This window comes from Choloepus didactylus, chromosome 6 (genome assembly GCF_015220235.1).
Source record: "Choloepus didactylus isolate mChoDid1 chromosome 6, mChoDid1.pri, whole genome shotgun sequence".
Classification (NCBI taxonomy): domain Eukaryota; kingdom Metazoa; phylum Chordata; class Mammalia; order Pilosa; family Megalonychidae; genus Choloepus; species Choloepus didactylus.
Window position 1 is genome coordinate 17,558,482 of NC_051312.1, and position 15,629 is coordinate 17,574,110.

A 15,629-nucleotide genomic window follows, 5' to 3' on the forward strand; every position below is an offset into this window, starting at 1 on the left:
GATTTCAGAAAAACACTCATTGCTTACCTACCCTTTCAAAACAGCTCCAAAGAAAAGCTCTGCTTCCTCATAAGACTTTCTTCAATTCCATCATATTAACATTCACACCTTTGGTTAACCAGAGTGCAGAGCTTTGGACAGTTTAAACACAGTGCAAACTGCACTATTTTTCTCTCAGAGCTGGATCTTTATGCAGACATTTCCAACATCATCTTCATTCTTTGCATTACCAAGGGGTTTCTCTTTCTTCTTCTTATTCTGAATGATGATCAAAAGCCTTAGTGGTATGTTTCAGAAGATAAACCACATCATGAAGACTCCCTATATTCACCCAGACAGTATGAACCTTTTGCCACACATGTCCTTTTACCAAATGGCATATCTATTCCAATAATATCCACAGAGTCAGTTCTCAATGGCAGATTGCAGATATCCCATTGAACAGCATCAACAGGCAAGCCCCAGGATGGTTTGCTTTCTTTAACTTGATTCTTGGTCAATAAAAATGAGATGTTATTTGCTGCTCTATTCACAGCCAATGGATTATTATCACCAGCAATGTAACAGTTAGACCAATCACTAGCCCCCTCTATTGGTATGTCCCATGTTCGACACATCGGATCAACTATTGTATCAGTAGGCTGAGAGCACAGAGACTGAGCATCCCATAGGCAAGAGTAGAGCTAAGAGTCGTAGGTCCAAAATGCATATTTCTTCTATGGAGACTCTCTTCTGTTGGTGCAATGCCCACAACTATTTTGTTATCATGGATATTCAAAAGAACCTCCACATGAAAGTTGGTCATGTCAGCCTTCCACTTTAAATAATCTTGAACGGCACCCCCAAAATCTTTTGCAGCCTCATTTGAGGTAAAGCAATGTTTCTCTCCTGCCCTGTTGCATGTGACTCTAAACTTCAGCACTTGAGGCTCAGTTTCTTCTCTTGGGCTTTCATCAGTCTCATCTTCTTTGGAAGATGCCAAATCATCATCTTCTAATGTTGATATCTCTTCTTTGATGGCTGGATTTTCATAACTGTCTAAGATATGTGCATCTAAGGTGTTGTCAGTGAACTCTTTTATAACTTCTTTTTCATCTATTTGTCTCTTTGTCCATTATCAAGCTTCCCCTTACTTAAATTATGATTTATTTTTCTACACTTTTTTTTTTTTGAAACTGGTTTTGATTTTCCATACTTTCAAAGGGTCTGACCATGGAAGCCTCCCAGCCAAGTCTTCAAAATCCTTTAAAACATCTTCCTTTGTTTCTTTGCCTGGTAATCTTTAAAATCTTTAACAACCACAAATAACTTATCAACTGATCTCAGACAATGGACCTGAGCCAGACTTTCCACTGAAATGTCAAAACATATCTTGGCCCCGTCTTTGCTGATGTTGCATGATTCTAATTTCTCTCCCACTTCATCTGCAGCTGTTTGCTCAAAACCAGTAGGTATGGTGGCTCCAGTGGTGACTCAGACATACTCATACTCACTTCTGGGGCCATTTTCCGTCTTCTGTATAGATCTCTGGTTCGCATGAAGGTTCACATCCAAGAGTTGGTTAGTGGCTTCTTCAATGTCAGGCATGTTGGCAGCACCTCCAACATCCCTAATGAAGTCCACTGTGCCTTGTTCTGTGCTAGGAACAGGCGATGGTGTTTAACACCTTCCGACCAGACTCTGGTCCCAAACCATCACCCATCTGCAGTAACTATGCTATGGCCTGTGTGTGGGCCACAGCCACAGCCGCATACTTAAGGTTGACCCTCTGCGGGTGCTGGGATACACCCCACCTCACCCCAGGCTGAAGGATCTTCCTGTCTTAAACTTTCACTTCACTTTTGCTTGCTGTTATTTTGCAAAGTAGGTTATTCACTGTTGCAACATCATCATTATGAATAGATTCTTCACTAAATAGTAGGGTAGGTTCACTCTTTCCCTTAAATGCTGTATGCTTACATTATTACCGCTACCCATTATGCTTTTGTTTCTGTTTGCCATGTGTATTTCACCCATGATTCGTATTTAATTATTTTGAGATATCGGTGTTTTGTATACCTTAATCTAATAAACAGGACATCACTGGGGTTGCATTTTCTCTCCCAGTGAGACAATAGGCTTTCTTGATCATTTACTTAATATTTTTTCCTCATAAAAAGTACATTTAACACACATTAGCGCACACACACACCTGCAGCCTTAAATGTTTTAAATGTTATATTCAGTTTTGTTTCTGCAGCTTTTCAAATTTCCTTCGTTGTTTTGATGGCATTTGTTAAATTACCTTTTTTGTTTAATTGCCTAATTGTTTTCCCTATTGAAGTTCTGATTACTTTTCAGTTCATGGTCACTTAGCACATTTGCGTCTCTGAGTAACGGTCAGTGGAGAACCAGTAAGACCTCTCACCACTTACTTCAACTCAAGGTCTTTCAGTCATTAGCAGCTTCCTTTAAACAATGTCATCAGTACAATGGCATTGGAATTTTCTCATATTTCATTTAATATGGACTTTCCTTACCCCTTATTTCCAGTGGTAATAAAAAATGTTCCCTATTTGGAAATTTTGTCAATAATTTTAGTGAGAATTTAATTGGGAATGAGTAAAACACATGAGTAAAACCTGCCATCTTGTCCACAAAATCTCAAAAAGTTATTTAAAAAAAATACAAGACAATTCAATTTCATACAATTACAAAATGCTATTAATGTAACATATTTTATTAACTCAAATACTTCCAAAACTTTCATTCAAAAACATTTCAAATTTGTTCTCCTTGATTGTACAACAGGTAGCTCAATTTTTATCATCTACCACCACAGGTCTAAAATCTAAAGGCTCATCTTGGTGTGCAGAAATCCAGCTGCATATTTCAGGGAGATCTAAATGATGGAGAACTAGGATCTAATAAGTAAACAACATGCATGTCTCCAAATAATTCTGCCCTCTTCTAAGGCTCTATTTCTCCTTCTGTATTAAATAGACCTTGTCAGTGTCTGTAAGGAAATGAAATTTCAAAATTAAATACTATCAGAACTCTTTGGGATTCAGCATTTCTATTCATCTCATAATCTTCCTAAAACAATATTACTGACTAATGAGTTTGATCTTTACTTTATAAATACTAATAATAGAACATCACTGAAAATATTTGAAAAAGGGAAAGCAGTCAATACCTTAGAAATTTTTAGTTAGATTTGTTTTAGGAAGATTGTTGGGCCTAAGGTCAATTATGAAAATTCTCAAGACCTAGGCTCCCAATGATTTCAGCTCTTTGACCCTCAACTAAATACAAGGAAAAATCTGAGTCTTCGGAATAAAATTTAATGTTAACTTCTATGGTCTTACCCAATTAAATTTTCTTCTTAATTTCCATGTCTCCTGATGCTACCCCACTATACATTAATCCCTCTCCATTTCCTACTTTTTCCACCAACTTGGAATGCTCTTTTCCTTTCTCAAATTAATCTGCAAAAACCAGCTCAAGGTCCTCCTCTTGAGTGAACCGGCCATTGACCCCTTTCTAGTCTCCGTGATCTCTTACTCTTCTTGCCTCCTTTAGCCTGTGGCTCTGTTTGAATCATCCTCCATTGACATTCCCTTAAAATACAGACTTTGTTATTTTATGTATATGGCCTGGCTCTTTATTAGATATAAGAATTGAAAATCTTTTCTTATTTTTCCCTTCATCCTTACCACCCACCTCGATACATTCATCTAGAAAGCCCTTGGTGATGGCTAGCAGATTGACTGTATCATTATATATTATATAGCCATATCTATGTCCAATTACTGTGTTCAAACTAAACTACATTTTTAGTCCCACAGACTGACCTTAGTTAAAAAATATGGATCCACTAGGAGTAGTTTATGGAACTTACCATTGGTCTAAATGTTCTCCACAGGCAAGTGTGTCTGTGTAATTATGTTTTTATTATCCTCAATTTTGTCTTCTAAAATTATACCTTAATGGTAACTGCCTTCAGTACTTCAGGTAGTGGTCATCAAATGTAGCACATGGAGACATTTCTTGGGAAGTAGCAGCTCCCAGGCACCACAATTATCCCAGCAGCTCTCAGAATGTTAACTCCAATGTCCACTAGCACCTGTAGTCATCAAATCCCTGAGCCCATATGAGCCCATCAGATAAAGATCTGTGCAATATTATGGAAATTTACACCACTAACACCTAGAATTGTTTGGCCTTGTACTGAAGCCCTCAGGGCTCTCTAGGAACAGACTTCTCATATATTCTTACCATTTTTAAAGAACAATCTTCAAAGTACATAACTGTACCTGTACTGGACATCCCACATCCTTTATGCATGTTGCACTGCCTAGTCAGCATAAGATGAACCCATAGGTTCTCCCATTCTCACACATAGGATCAACACTCCCTCTTGTCTCAATCCTGGCCATGTGTAAATTCATGAAAGATTTGGCAAATGCTTCTGATACCTCTTCCCTTGTAAGCTTAATTAAACAGAGTAAAAATTTGGACTTTTATCCAAATTGAGGCACCAAGACAACATTAAGGATCCAATGAATCCCAAAGATAATATATGAATATGGTGACCACTTTTTTATATTAGTATGAATATGGAAATCTGGCAAATCAACAATCTGTTCCGTAAGATATCATCTTCCTCTTTTTAAACAAAAAGCCAGAATCACAAGCTTTATTTCTCCTTCAGATTACAGATATCAATGGGAAACTGGTCAAAGTTGAAATCCCTATCTATCTCACTGTTTATACATCTCTTCTTTGAGCTTCCTGGAAAATGTCACCATTAAAGTAACAGCGATTGCATACAATTCATCAGATCACCACATACCACCATAAATCTCCAGGACACGGAACATTGAACAGAGACATAAGAAAGATTTATGCAATTTTTCTATAGTTGCTCTTAATCTCTTAATCTCTACATCACTGAATATACAGTAAATCTATTCAGATTTAACTCTATTATAATGACCTTTAACACACGAAAACCTCATAAGCAAACCATGAACAGAAATTTCAAACATCGTAAATGATTCGTTAGTGCAATCCCAGTAGCTGTATCAACTAAGGTTAAATTTTCTGGATTTATTGAGAGTGAGAAAGAGTTAATAGAATCCCCAAATATAAGATACTAGTATTGTATTTGACATGGACTTTGAATATCATCTTCCATCAGAAATCCCAACTGATTTGAGGATTAAATCATCAGACTCATAAGTAAATGACTCTGAAGGATCACACCCCTGTTTCCATGCTTCTTCAGGATTCAAATTACATCCTCCTCCCTTAAACTACAACTGATTGAGAAGAGAACATGACCAAGGACTTCTTCAAACTTTAGCACTGAGAGGTGTCTTAGGAAAACTTAGCTATTTCAATTGGTCTTTCTGTGAAGCACAGCCAGGCCAATGGAATTTCTTTGTTCTGTCTGAAGGTTTATCCTTCTCTTTGTTCTTTCTCATCTTGTCAGAAACACAGAATGATCAATGGTCATGTCCAAGTCTAGATTATGCTGCACCAGAATATTTAGGATACAAGGTTTCTGGACCTGGAGGACTCTGGCAACACCAGGGAAGAGGACTGATATTTAGAGGTCTGCAATCTCAGAGGCAAAAGAAGCAAAAGGGCTTCTAAACCTTGTGTTTCACAAATACTTGTAGCTAGATTAATAAATGAAGTGGCCAACCCTAGTGTACAGTGAACCAAATGAACCTCCAGGACTTAAAGATATGATGTTTCTGTGGCATCAGCTCAGCTGTAGGTACATAATGGCATATTATCTGTATTAAATTAAACCTACTTTTTCCAAATGCAGTATGAATTTTGTTAATTCCCATTCATGTGCATGTTTTCTTGGGTCAAGGTGATTGATTCTAATGCCAAATCTACCACACTTCTCCCAATCTGTGACCTCTCTTCTTTTGCAACCTCTTCAAGGCATCTTTGACCTCCTTGTTCCTCAGGCTGTAAATCAGGGGATTCATCATGGGAATTACCACAGTGTACAAGACTGATGCGAATCTGTCAAAAGTGGAGGAACCACCAGTGATGGAACTCAAATAAACAAACATACTTGATGTATAGAAGAGGGAAACAGTAGTCAGGTGAGAAGCACAGGTATTGAAAGCCTTGGACCTCCCTTTGGCTGAAGTGATCTTCATGATGGAGATGCCAATATAACCATAGGATATCAGGATAATTAGAACATTTGTTATGCCAAATATTGAAAATACAGCAAGCATGACTTGTATGAAGAAAGTGTCAGTGCAGGACAAGATTAACAATTCGGGCATATCACAGAGGAAGTGGTTGATAACATTAGGTCCACAGAAGTGGAGCTGAAGCAAAGCACATAGTTGAGATAAAGAAGCAGTGAGCCCAGCCATGTAGGCTCCCAGTGCCATCCGACCACAGAGGCTGGGAGACATGATGGATGAATAGAGCAGAGGCTTACAAATGGCAGCATATCGGTCATAAGCCATGGCTGTCAAGATACAAGAATCACTCAGTCCTGTGGTTGAAAAGATGAAGTACTGGGCAATGCAGCCCACAAAGGTGATTGTTTGCTGTTTCTGGAAGAAGTTGGAGAGCATCTTTGGAACTGTGGAGGTAACATAGCAGATATCTGTGAAGGACAGTTTACTGAGGAAGAAGTACATGGGTGTGTGGAGGAGGGAATCCATCCTTATTAAGAAGATAAGAGACAAGTTCCAGGTCAGACCTGTAATATAGATCACTAGGAATATGAGAAAGAGCACTGGTAAGATTCTCGGAAAATCTGAGAATCCCAATAGGATGAAATAGGTGACCTCTGTAATATTTCCTCCCCCAATCATTGACTCAGGTCTCCTAAAATCAGAAAGTAGAGAAGGAAATACATTGCTGAGCCAGGTAAAACAATATTATCATTTTCATATGTGCCAGTCTTTTCCTCTATTGACCTCTTGAACCAAAACATTTTGCTGCCCTTCTGGTGTAAAGAACCCATTCCTTTTCCTCACAGAAGTCGTGAAGCAGTCAGTGCTCATGTGGTCTCATTGAATTAAAATAGATATTTAAAAGTTGAATGGCAACCTTTTTTAAAATATGTGCTATTAGAAATGCTTTATTATAATTATGGTAGAGATCATTGAATAAAATAAAAATTTTATAAAGATCTCTGTGAATTCATTATGTAACTACTATTTTATAATTGTAAAATCATTAGTGGCATTTCTGTAGAACAAATTTTAAATAGACCTCTGTTTTAGATTATCGTTGACATTTGAAAAATTTCTTCTTTTATGCTTAAGAAATACTTTCCATCTTTATACAATTTTTACTGGCCTGAAAAATAACATCACATTTTGTAATTATGATTATTTTTTTGGTGGGGCAAAAGCAGGTGTACCCAATCTAGTTATGGAATCAATCTTTTATGGAAGCCTTCACACTAAACATTCCAAACAGGGTTGAGCAGAGTTCACCATAGGTCCCAAATATTCTCTCAGTATTAGGATATTTTGACTACTGGAAAGCAGCATAGCACTGTGGTTAAGGGTTTGGGCTTTTGTGTTTGGGTTCTGATTCCAACTCACTTTACACACCTGTACCAGTCAGACCCAGTTTTATTCAGAATAAAGTGATACCAGTAAGAGCCCCTGAACTACAAGATTATGGGAGAGTTGTAAGAGGAAATGGTGCAAGTTCTCAGCCCACAACTCAGTACATAGTAACTGTTCAGGCAATGTTGGCTATAATTATCTTGGATAACTAAGAGATTCCCATGGCTGTGGAGTTTAATGGGTAATTTAGGGAAATTCTTAGACATCATCAGCCCAGCAGACTGTCTAGCATGGCTTCTAAGCAGATGCAGTTTCAGACCCAGTGTTCATGCAGATCAAACCACAGAGGGTTTGAAGATACAAATGAAGCATTTCCATTCAGTTTGATTGAGTTCAGGTAAACTGGGTGAATGGACAACCAGCATCACTCTACAACAGGCCTTGAAATACAACACTTTTGTAGGAAATATTTCATTTCCCAAATACTACAGAGATATTAATCCTTAACTTTATGTAGATACAGTCAAATTGATTGAGCTCACAGATTCATAATAGATAACACTTGTTGGGTTTGCTCCATTCCAAACTATCCTTTCTTTAGATGAAAGAGCAAACCAGTGATTCAAGCCAAAATATTTTTTGAAAATGATTAATAATTAGAGAAGATTTGAACTTTCAGAAATTAAAAGGATTAATTTTCTGTAAACCAATTGCTCTAATAAAAATAAATTTTAAGAAAATATTATAAAAATAATTCACATTATTGTAAGAAGAGATGTGTTAAAAGAACCCCTAGAGAATTAAGGAATAATTCCAAATATAGGCAAAAATCTAATATATGATAAAGTAAGTAAGTCAAAGGTGGGAAAACCATAAACTCTTTTTCATAAAAGACTGGCTCATTATGGTTAAGATAAGAAATAAATACACATTTATATAAACTCTTGGTGGGAATCCTATTTTTGATATATAATACCAAAAAGAGAAAGTGTAAAGATAAAAAATGGTATAGCAATTGATAAATTCATTATGGCAGAAAACTCACTTAAATAAAACACTTTTGAAATATAATTGATGAACTGGGAATAAAAAATGAAAAAATTTAAAAAGACAATGTAGGATTGCCTTTAATATATATATATAAAAAAACCTTAATACAAAAAAATGATCACCACTCACATACTGTTGATAAATGCACAAAATGGCTATATACACACACACACATACCATATGAGCTATTTAGAATGACAAATATTAAAAGTGTTGGTTGATATGCTTTCTATTGCTTCTTTTTACTTATCTGTATTTTGTCAATTTTGTAAAACACCTAAGACAATATTAAGAAAAAGATATAAATCCTCACATCATATGTAGAGCTCAAGAAAGAGAAGGAGAATAGATTTTCCTCACTTCTACTTACTAGCTTTGTGACTGAGCAAGTTATTAATCTCTGGGTTCCTTAGTTTCCTCATCTATAAAAAGGGGCTAATAATAATTATCACCTATTGCAGGGGTTAAAGTACATAAAGGGCTTAAAACAATAAGAACAAAGCAAATGTTAACAATTATCTTTCCCATTATCATTTTCTCTGAAAAAGAGGAAAAGGGAAGAACTATTACTGAAACATCAAGGAACTCTTTATAAAGACATTTCCTAATTTTATTTTAAAATGTGAAGTCACATTTTATTCACCACCACTAAGTATCCTTGAGCTTTTGAAATTAATTATGTACAGTTCATGACTAGTTGAGATGTTTATTTAATGTTTAGTATATTAAAAGCTAATATGTGCAAAACTTAATAAATATATTTTTATGCATTAATAATTGCTTCCTTCACACAACTTTGGATGGGAAATTAAGAATTGCTCATTTTTGTATCATTTCATCTCCAGCTTTAGAATCTGGAAATCTTTCTCTGTTTATACTTAAAATACAGTACTGCCAATACAGATCCCCAGATATGTTAATCAAGAGAGTTATACTCAATGAAAATATTTTGAAAATATAAATGCTCTGAAAATATTTCCAAAACACCACAGTATTTGATCAATTTGATGAAAATAAGTCCAACTGTTCACTAATCAATTGCACTAAAATTCTTCATTCTACAATTCAGCCATAAGTAAATGTAGGTTATGTAAACAACCATTCCCAAGAAGGAATCATTCATTGTTTTTCTCATTCATGATGAAATTTATCCTAAACATTTCTTTTAAAATTTGGTAGACAAGAGGAAAAATACAAAGCATCATATACTATACTGATTAGTCTTTGATAAATTTCTTTGCATGTATCACCTGAAAAGTTGGAGATGATGCAACCTCTTGAAATCCTGATCTAATGAGGACCTTGTCAGTTTGCTAGGTTGTACCAGATTCAAAATGTGGTAAAGAAACCCAGGGACTGTTTCTGAATGAATGAGAACAATGTAAGTAAGACAAGTTAAAAGGGGCTGCTAGGCCAACACTGCCTGTGCTCAGGGTGGACATCTCTGACATCTGTGTTCCCCAGTGTACTGTCTCCAGACTCCTAGGGTCTTCAAACCTGACACTGGAGAGATATTTGAAGAATTTGAAAAGGCCTAATGAAATCATATATGAGTACTTTGTCATCTCATTATGCAGTGACTCAGTTTGTCTCTTGCTACAGAGGAATTATGAATCAAAGCTGGATGTTTAAATGAAAATCAAATCATTATTTCAAAAAACAATATCCCTCAAGAGCAAAAATTAACTTAAAAGAGTCCTTGGAGTCAAGAAAGTTGGAAAACATAGACATGCAGTTTTTGATCATAGGAAATTATCCTGAAACCCAGTAAATTATAATATTTGATTTATCTCAATTTTACAATGTATCAGGCTTACAGGCTTTCTTTCATTTATTTCTAGACACTCCCATATCACCATTTTGTGGTTTATAAACAGAAAGTAATGGCATTCAAGGTCACATCTTTAAGAAATTGCAGAATCAGAATTCAAACCCCCATCCTACCACAGAAAATCACCTGGAATTTTATATTTGCAGTTATTCTTTTCATTGAAGTTTAGAAAGCTATCAAAAATTCCTAGAGAATTTGGTTAAGAAGCATAAGAGAATGTGAGGAAGAGTCCTAAGTGGAGGGTTTGGAAGTGAGGGTTCCACAGAAGCAGAAGAAGAAGGAGATCCTGGGGTCCATAAACCTTGCTCCATGCAGCTCCTACTGGAAAAACCATACAGCTATTGAGAAAGCCCAGAACCCACCGGCCTCACTATGTCCAGCCCTCTGAAGTTGACCCACATCCCCCAAGAACACAGATTTCTTGTTAGAGGTATAGTCCTTATTTCTTCTCCAAAGGAATTTTCCAGGTAGGCCTTGTCATACCACAGGATCTGCCCTTTTCGCCATGAAAATAGCTGTCCAGCAAGAAGTTTTTTTCAGAAATGTGAATCCTCTTAAATACCTGGTTACAGACAGAGGTGAAAGGAGAAAGGCAATTAGAGGGAAGAAAACTCTGCCAGTAATTGCTTTCTGGTGTCATGGTTGTCATGGGGTTTTTGTCCCTACAGATTTCATGCCCCACTTTGCCTTGTCCATGCTGGATTCTTTCCTCACTTCCCCCTGGACTTACCATGATCTCATGATTTTAGACTTTTCTTTGTTGACCTTGTAGTAGTTTGAGCTGGGAAGAGAGAATTTCTAGTCCAACACCTGGATAAAAGATCATCTAGTCCAATATTCTCAATTTTCGGGTAAGGAACCTGAAGCCAGAAAAGCTAAGGGATTTGCCCAAGACGACAAAAAAAGTTAATAATACAGCTTGATAATAAAGTATTATATATGTGTATACATATGTGTGTGTACTTCAGTGTTTACAAAACATTTTCATTTTAGATAGATACATACAAATATTTCCTCAAATATCTTGCTTGATTCAATCATCACAGCAGCCTTTATAGTAGATATGGTGTTATTTCCTGTGTATCAGTGAGGAAATCAAGGCACTAAGGAGTAATACAGTAAACTAATTCATGGCAGACGTACCTCAATGCGGTTTCTGTTATGGCTTTGGAATCAGCCAATCTGGGTTGAAGTCTGGCTCTGCTGCTTGTTGGTTGTGCAGTAACATATCCATGCCTCATGGGACTAATAGTAGTAGGTTCATCAAAGAGTAGCACTCATGTAGAGCATTAAACTGGATAATGCATATACAGTGCATTAGAGTATGTAGTATATGATGTGCCCTTTACTGGTAGGTACAATTTCTGTTTTCTGCTGTGGATTTCTTGCCAATATATTATGCTTCATTTCTAATCTTTCATTTAAAATACCTACTAAAGATCTTTCCAGAAACATTACTTTTTGGAAGGAGTTCAACTATGCTGCCAATTACTAGGAAACAGAAATATTTTAAATAAAATCCCATCCCTGGTCTAATCTGTTTCAGACAAGTTTACTTAGGGGGAAGAGAGTAGAGTATGTTGATGAGTTAATTATTTGATTAGCCCTTGCTTATAAGTTCCCACTGATAGGGACTGTAATGATTTAATCATTTCAATTGAACAGCTTTTAAGACACTTTTGAAGAAATAATACCAACAATATGGCATTTAGACACAGTGGCAGAACAACAGAGGAAATATATTTGATCAGTAACAACTTATCTTATGCTCCATATATCACACTTCATGAGATTTGAGATAGATTGCTGCCTTTACTGGAAGGCATGGCAGGCTTCAATATTCTAAGTATTCCATTTGTGTATGGGTATGATTTCTTACCAATCAGCTTCACGTGGCACTAGGAAAAAATCAAATCTCTGCAATGGAACTATATGAAAAGTAAAGTGTTGTATAATTATAAGGAAATTTGTATGCATCTCAGGGTACAAAACCCAGCTACATATTTTAAGGTTCTCTAAAGAGGAGAAAACCAGGATCCATTAAGTGAAATTCTTGCATATCTCAAATGAGCTCTGCCCTCTTTGAAGTCCCTATTTCTCCTTATTATTTTGATCTTGACAGTGTTTGTGAGGAAGTGAGATTTCAAAATTGGATGACAGTGGAGCTCCTTGGGGTTCAGAGTTTCTACTCATCTCATAATATTTGTAAAACAGTTCTTTTGAGTTATGAGTTCATTTCATTTTGTAACTATTATTATTACACAATCATTGAAAGGATTTGAAAAAGTGATAATACCTTAAATTACTAGGATTGTTTAGGAATAATATTTGGGCCAACAATACAATTACAGAAATAAGTACAAACTCAACCCCTAAGCTCTTTATGATTTAGGTTCAATAAAAGATTAACCCCTGGGGCATGTTATAGAAGTGGTAGATAGCAGGCCCAGAGAAGTGGAGCTGAGGAAGGCACACAATTGGGATAAAGATGCAGAGTCCAGCCATTTTGGCTCCCAGGCCATCCACACAGATGCTGGTGACATGATGGATGAATAGAGCATTGGGTTACCAATGGCAGCATGTCGATCATAAGATATGGCTCTCAGGAGACAAAATTTGCTCAGTCTCATGGTTGAAAAGATGAAAAGCAGATATCTATGAAGGAAGGTTACTGAGGAAGAAATACATGGGTGTGTGAAGGTGGGAATCTGTGCCAATTTGGATGTGTTATGGCCCCCAAAATGCCATTATCTTTAATACAATCTTGTAGTGGCAGATATATTGTGTTGATTAGGTTGGAACCTTTTGATTGAGTGTTTCCATGGAGCTGTGACACACCCAATTGTGAGTGACAACTTTGATTAGGGTGTGACCTCTTGACTGAATGTTTCCATGGAAGTGTGGCCCTACCAATTCAAGGTGGGTGTTGATTTAATTACTGGAGTCTTATAAAAAGAGCTCACAAACAGAAGGACTTCAGAGCAGCTGTGAGTGACATTTTGGAGAGCAGCTTACAGAGACATTTTGAAGACTGCCATTGAAAGCAGAGTTTTGCTGATGCTTTGGAGGTACTAGTCCAGAGCTTGCCCCGAGAACCTGACACAGAGACATTTTGGAGGATGCCATTTTGGAATGCAACCTGGAAGCAAGCAGATGCCAGCCACATGCCTTATCAGCTAACAGAGCTTTTCCACATGCCAATGGTCTTTCTCCAGTAAAGGTACCCTATTTTTGATGGTTTACCTTGGACACTTTATGGCCTTAAGACTGTAAGTGTGTAACCAAATAAATCCCCTTTATAAAAGCCAATCCAATTCTGGTATTTTGCATTCTAGCAGCATAAGCGAACTGGAACACCATCCTAATTAAGATGATGTGGCACAGGTTCCATGTTGCAGTTATAATGTAGGAATATAACAAAGAGCACTGCTAAAATTCTGGGAAAATCTCAGAATCTTAAGAGGATGAAGAGGGTGATTCCTGTAATATTTCCTCCTCTAATCATTAACTCAGAGCTCCTAAGATCAGAAAGGTCACAAGGTAATATATTGGTAACTCAGGTAAAATGATACCCCTATCATTTTCATATGTGCCAGGCTTTTCCTCAATTGGTCCCGTGAATAAATACTTTGGTACCCTTCTGGTGAAAACAACCCTTCCTTTCACTTCAAAGTAGACAAGTAATAATTATTCAGTGCTCCAAGGTTCAAAATAATTTATTTTGTCTCAAGAGAATTGACAGAGATTTTTGAAAGGTTGAGTGGAAGCTCTAAAATCTGTACTGTAAGATATTCTATGATTCTGAAACATAAGGCAGCAATCAATGGTTATATTAATATTTTGTTAAAGACTTCTGTTAATTCCTTATATGACTCATTTTATAATTTTACAAGTATAAGTGGCATCTTCTAGGAATAATTTTGAAATAGACTTTCTGTTCCAGATTGTCAATGAGATTTTTAAAATATCTTCTTTGAATTTTAAGAACTTTGCCCCTCTTCACGACAACTTTACAAACTTTGCAATGAATATATTTAATACAACATCTACAAACTTCCTCAAAAAATAACATCAAAATTTCAATTCTGATAAATTTGGTAAGGCAGAGGCTTGTGTACCCAATAAAGTTATGGAATCAGTCTTCTATGAAAGCTTTCATTTTAAACTTTCTATAGGTGAATGTGTTCAGTTCAATATTGGCCCCAAATATTGTCTCAGTGTTATGGTATTTTTGTTTATTGGAAAATAACTCAGTACAGTGGTTAAGGGATTGGGCTTTGGAGTTTGGGTTCTGATATGCTTTTGTATTTATGAATATGTCCCAGTGGCTTAAGAAACCTAAATCTAGATTTAGGCATTTTAAAGTGAGAGCCCATGAACTACAAGGTTATGGGAGAGTTATAAAGGAAATGATGCAAGTTCTCAAAACACAGTTCAGTGCATCAAAACTGTTAAATCATAGTTGGCTATCATTATCATTGGTTGCTTCTAGAGGTCTACGTGGCCGACAACTAAATGTGGATAGGAATGTTAGTCATGCCTGAGTTTAATGGATTATTTTTTGAAAATTCCTGAAACATCATCATCCCTGTAGAAAGTGTGGAATTGCTTCCAGGCAGGTGTAGCTTTGGACCCAGTATTCTTCCAAGACAAAACAGAGCTATGAAGATAAAAAAGGAATGAAGCATTTGCTATTCAGTTTGATTGAGTTCAGATAAATTGGGTCAATGAACAACAAACATCAACTTATGATAGGTATTAAGACACAGAAAATGTCAAAGATAATATTTCACTTCCCAAATACTACAGATGTATTATTCTTACTTTTTGTAGATATGGTCACCATGATTTTATTCATTAAAGATTCACAATAGATACATTGTTCTAGTTTGCTAATGCTGCCAGAATGCAAAACACCAGAGATGGATTGGCTTTTATAAAATGGGGTTTATTTGGTTACACAGTTACAGTCTTAAGGCCATAAAGTGTCCAAGGTAACAAATCAGCAATCGGGTACCTTCACTGGAGGATGGCCAATGGTGTCTGGAAAATCTCTGTTAGCTGGGAAGGCACATGGCTGGCATCTGATCCAGAGTTCTGGTTTCAAAATGGCTTCCTCCCAGGACATTCCTCTGTAGGCTGCAGTTCCTCAAAAATGTCACTCTTAGTTGCACTTGGGATATTTGTCCTCCCATCAG

General features: G+C 36.5%; 1 protein-coding gene and 1 pseudogene across 1 annotated transcript; both read right to left on the reverse strand.

The window, feature by feature from the left end:
• Positions 1–253: 253 nt before the first annotated feature.
• On the reverse strand, positions 254–1,587 carry LOC119538371 (annotated as a pseudogene).
• Positions 1,588–5,891: 4,304 nt separating this feature from the next.
• On the reverse strand, positions 5,892–6,842 carry LOC119536633 (olfactory receptor 5AN1-like). The gene has a single exon (XM_037839474.1). The coding sequence runs from the start codon at positions 6,840–6,842 to the stop codon at positions 5,892–5,894; it is 951 nt and encodes a 316-aa protein (XP_037695402.1).
• Positions 6,843–15,629: the final 8,787 nt, after the last annotated feature.

Coding starts and splice junctions, on each gene's coding strand:
- LOC119536633 (XM_037839474.1), bottom strand. CDS start 6,842: ATGATTGGGGGAGGAAATATTACAGAGGTCACCTATTTCATCCTATTG.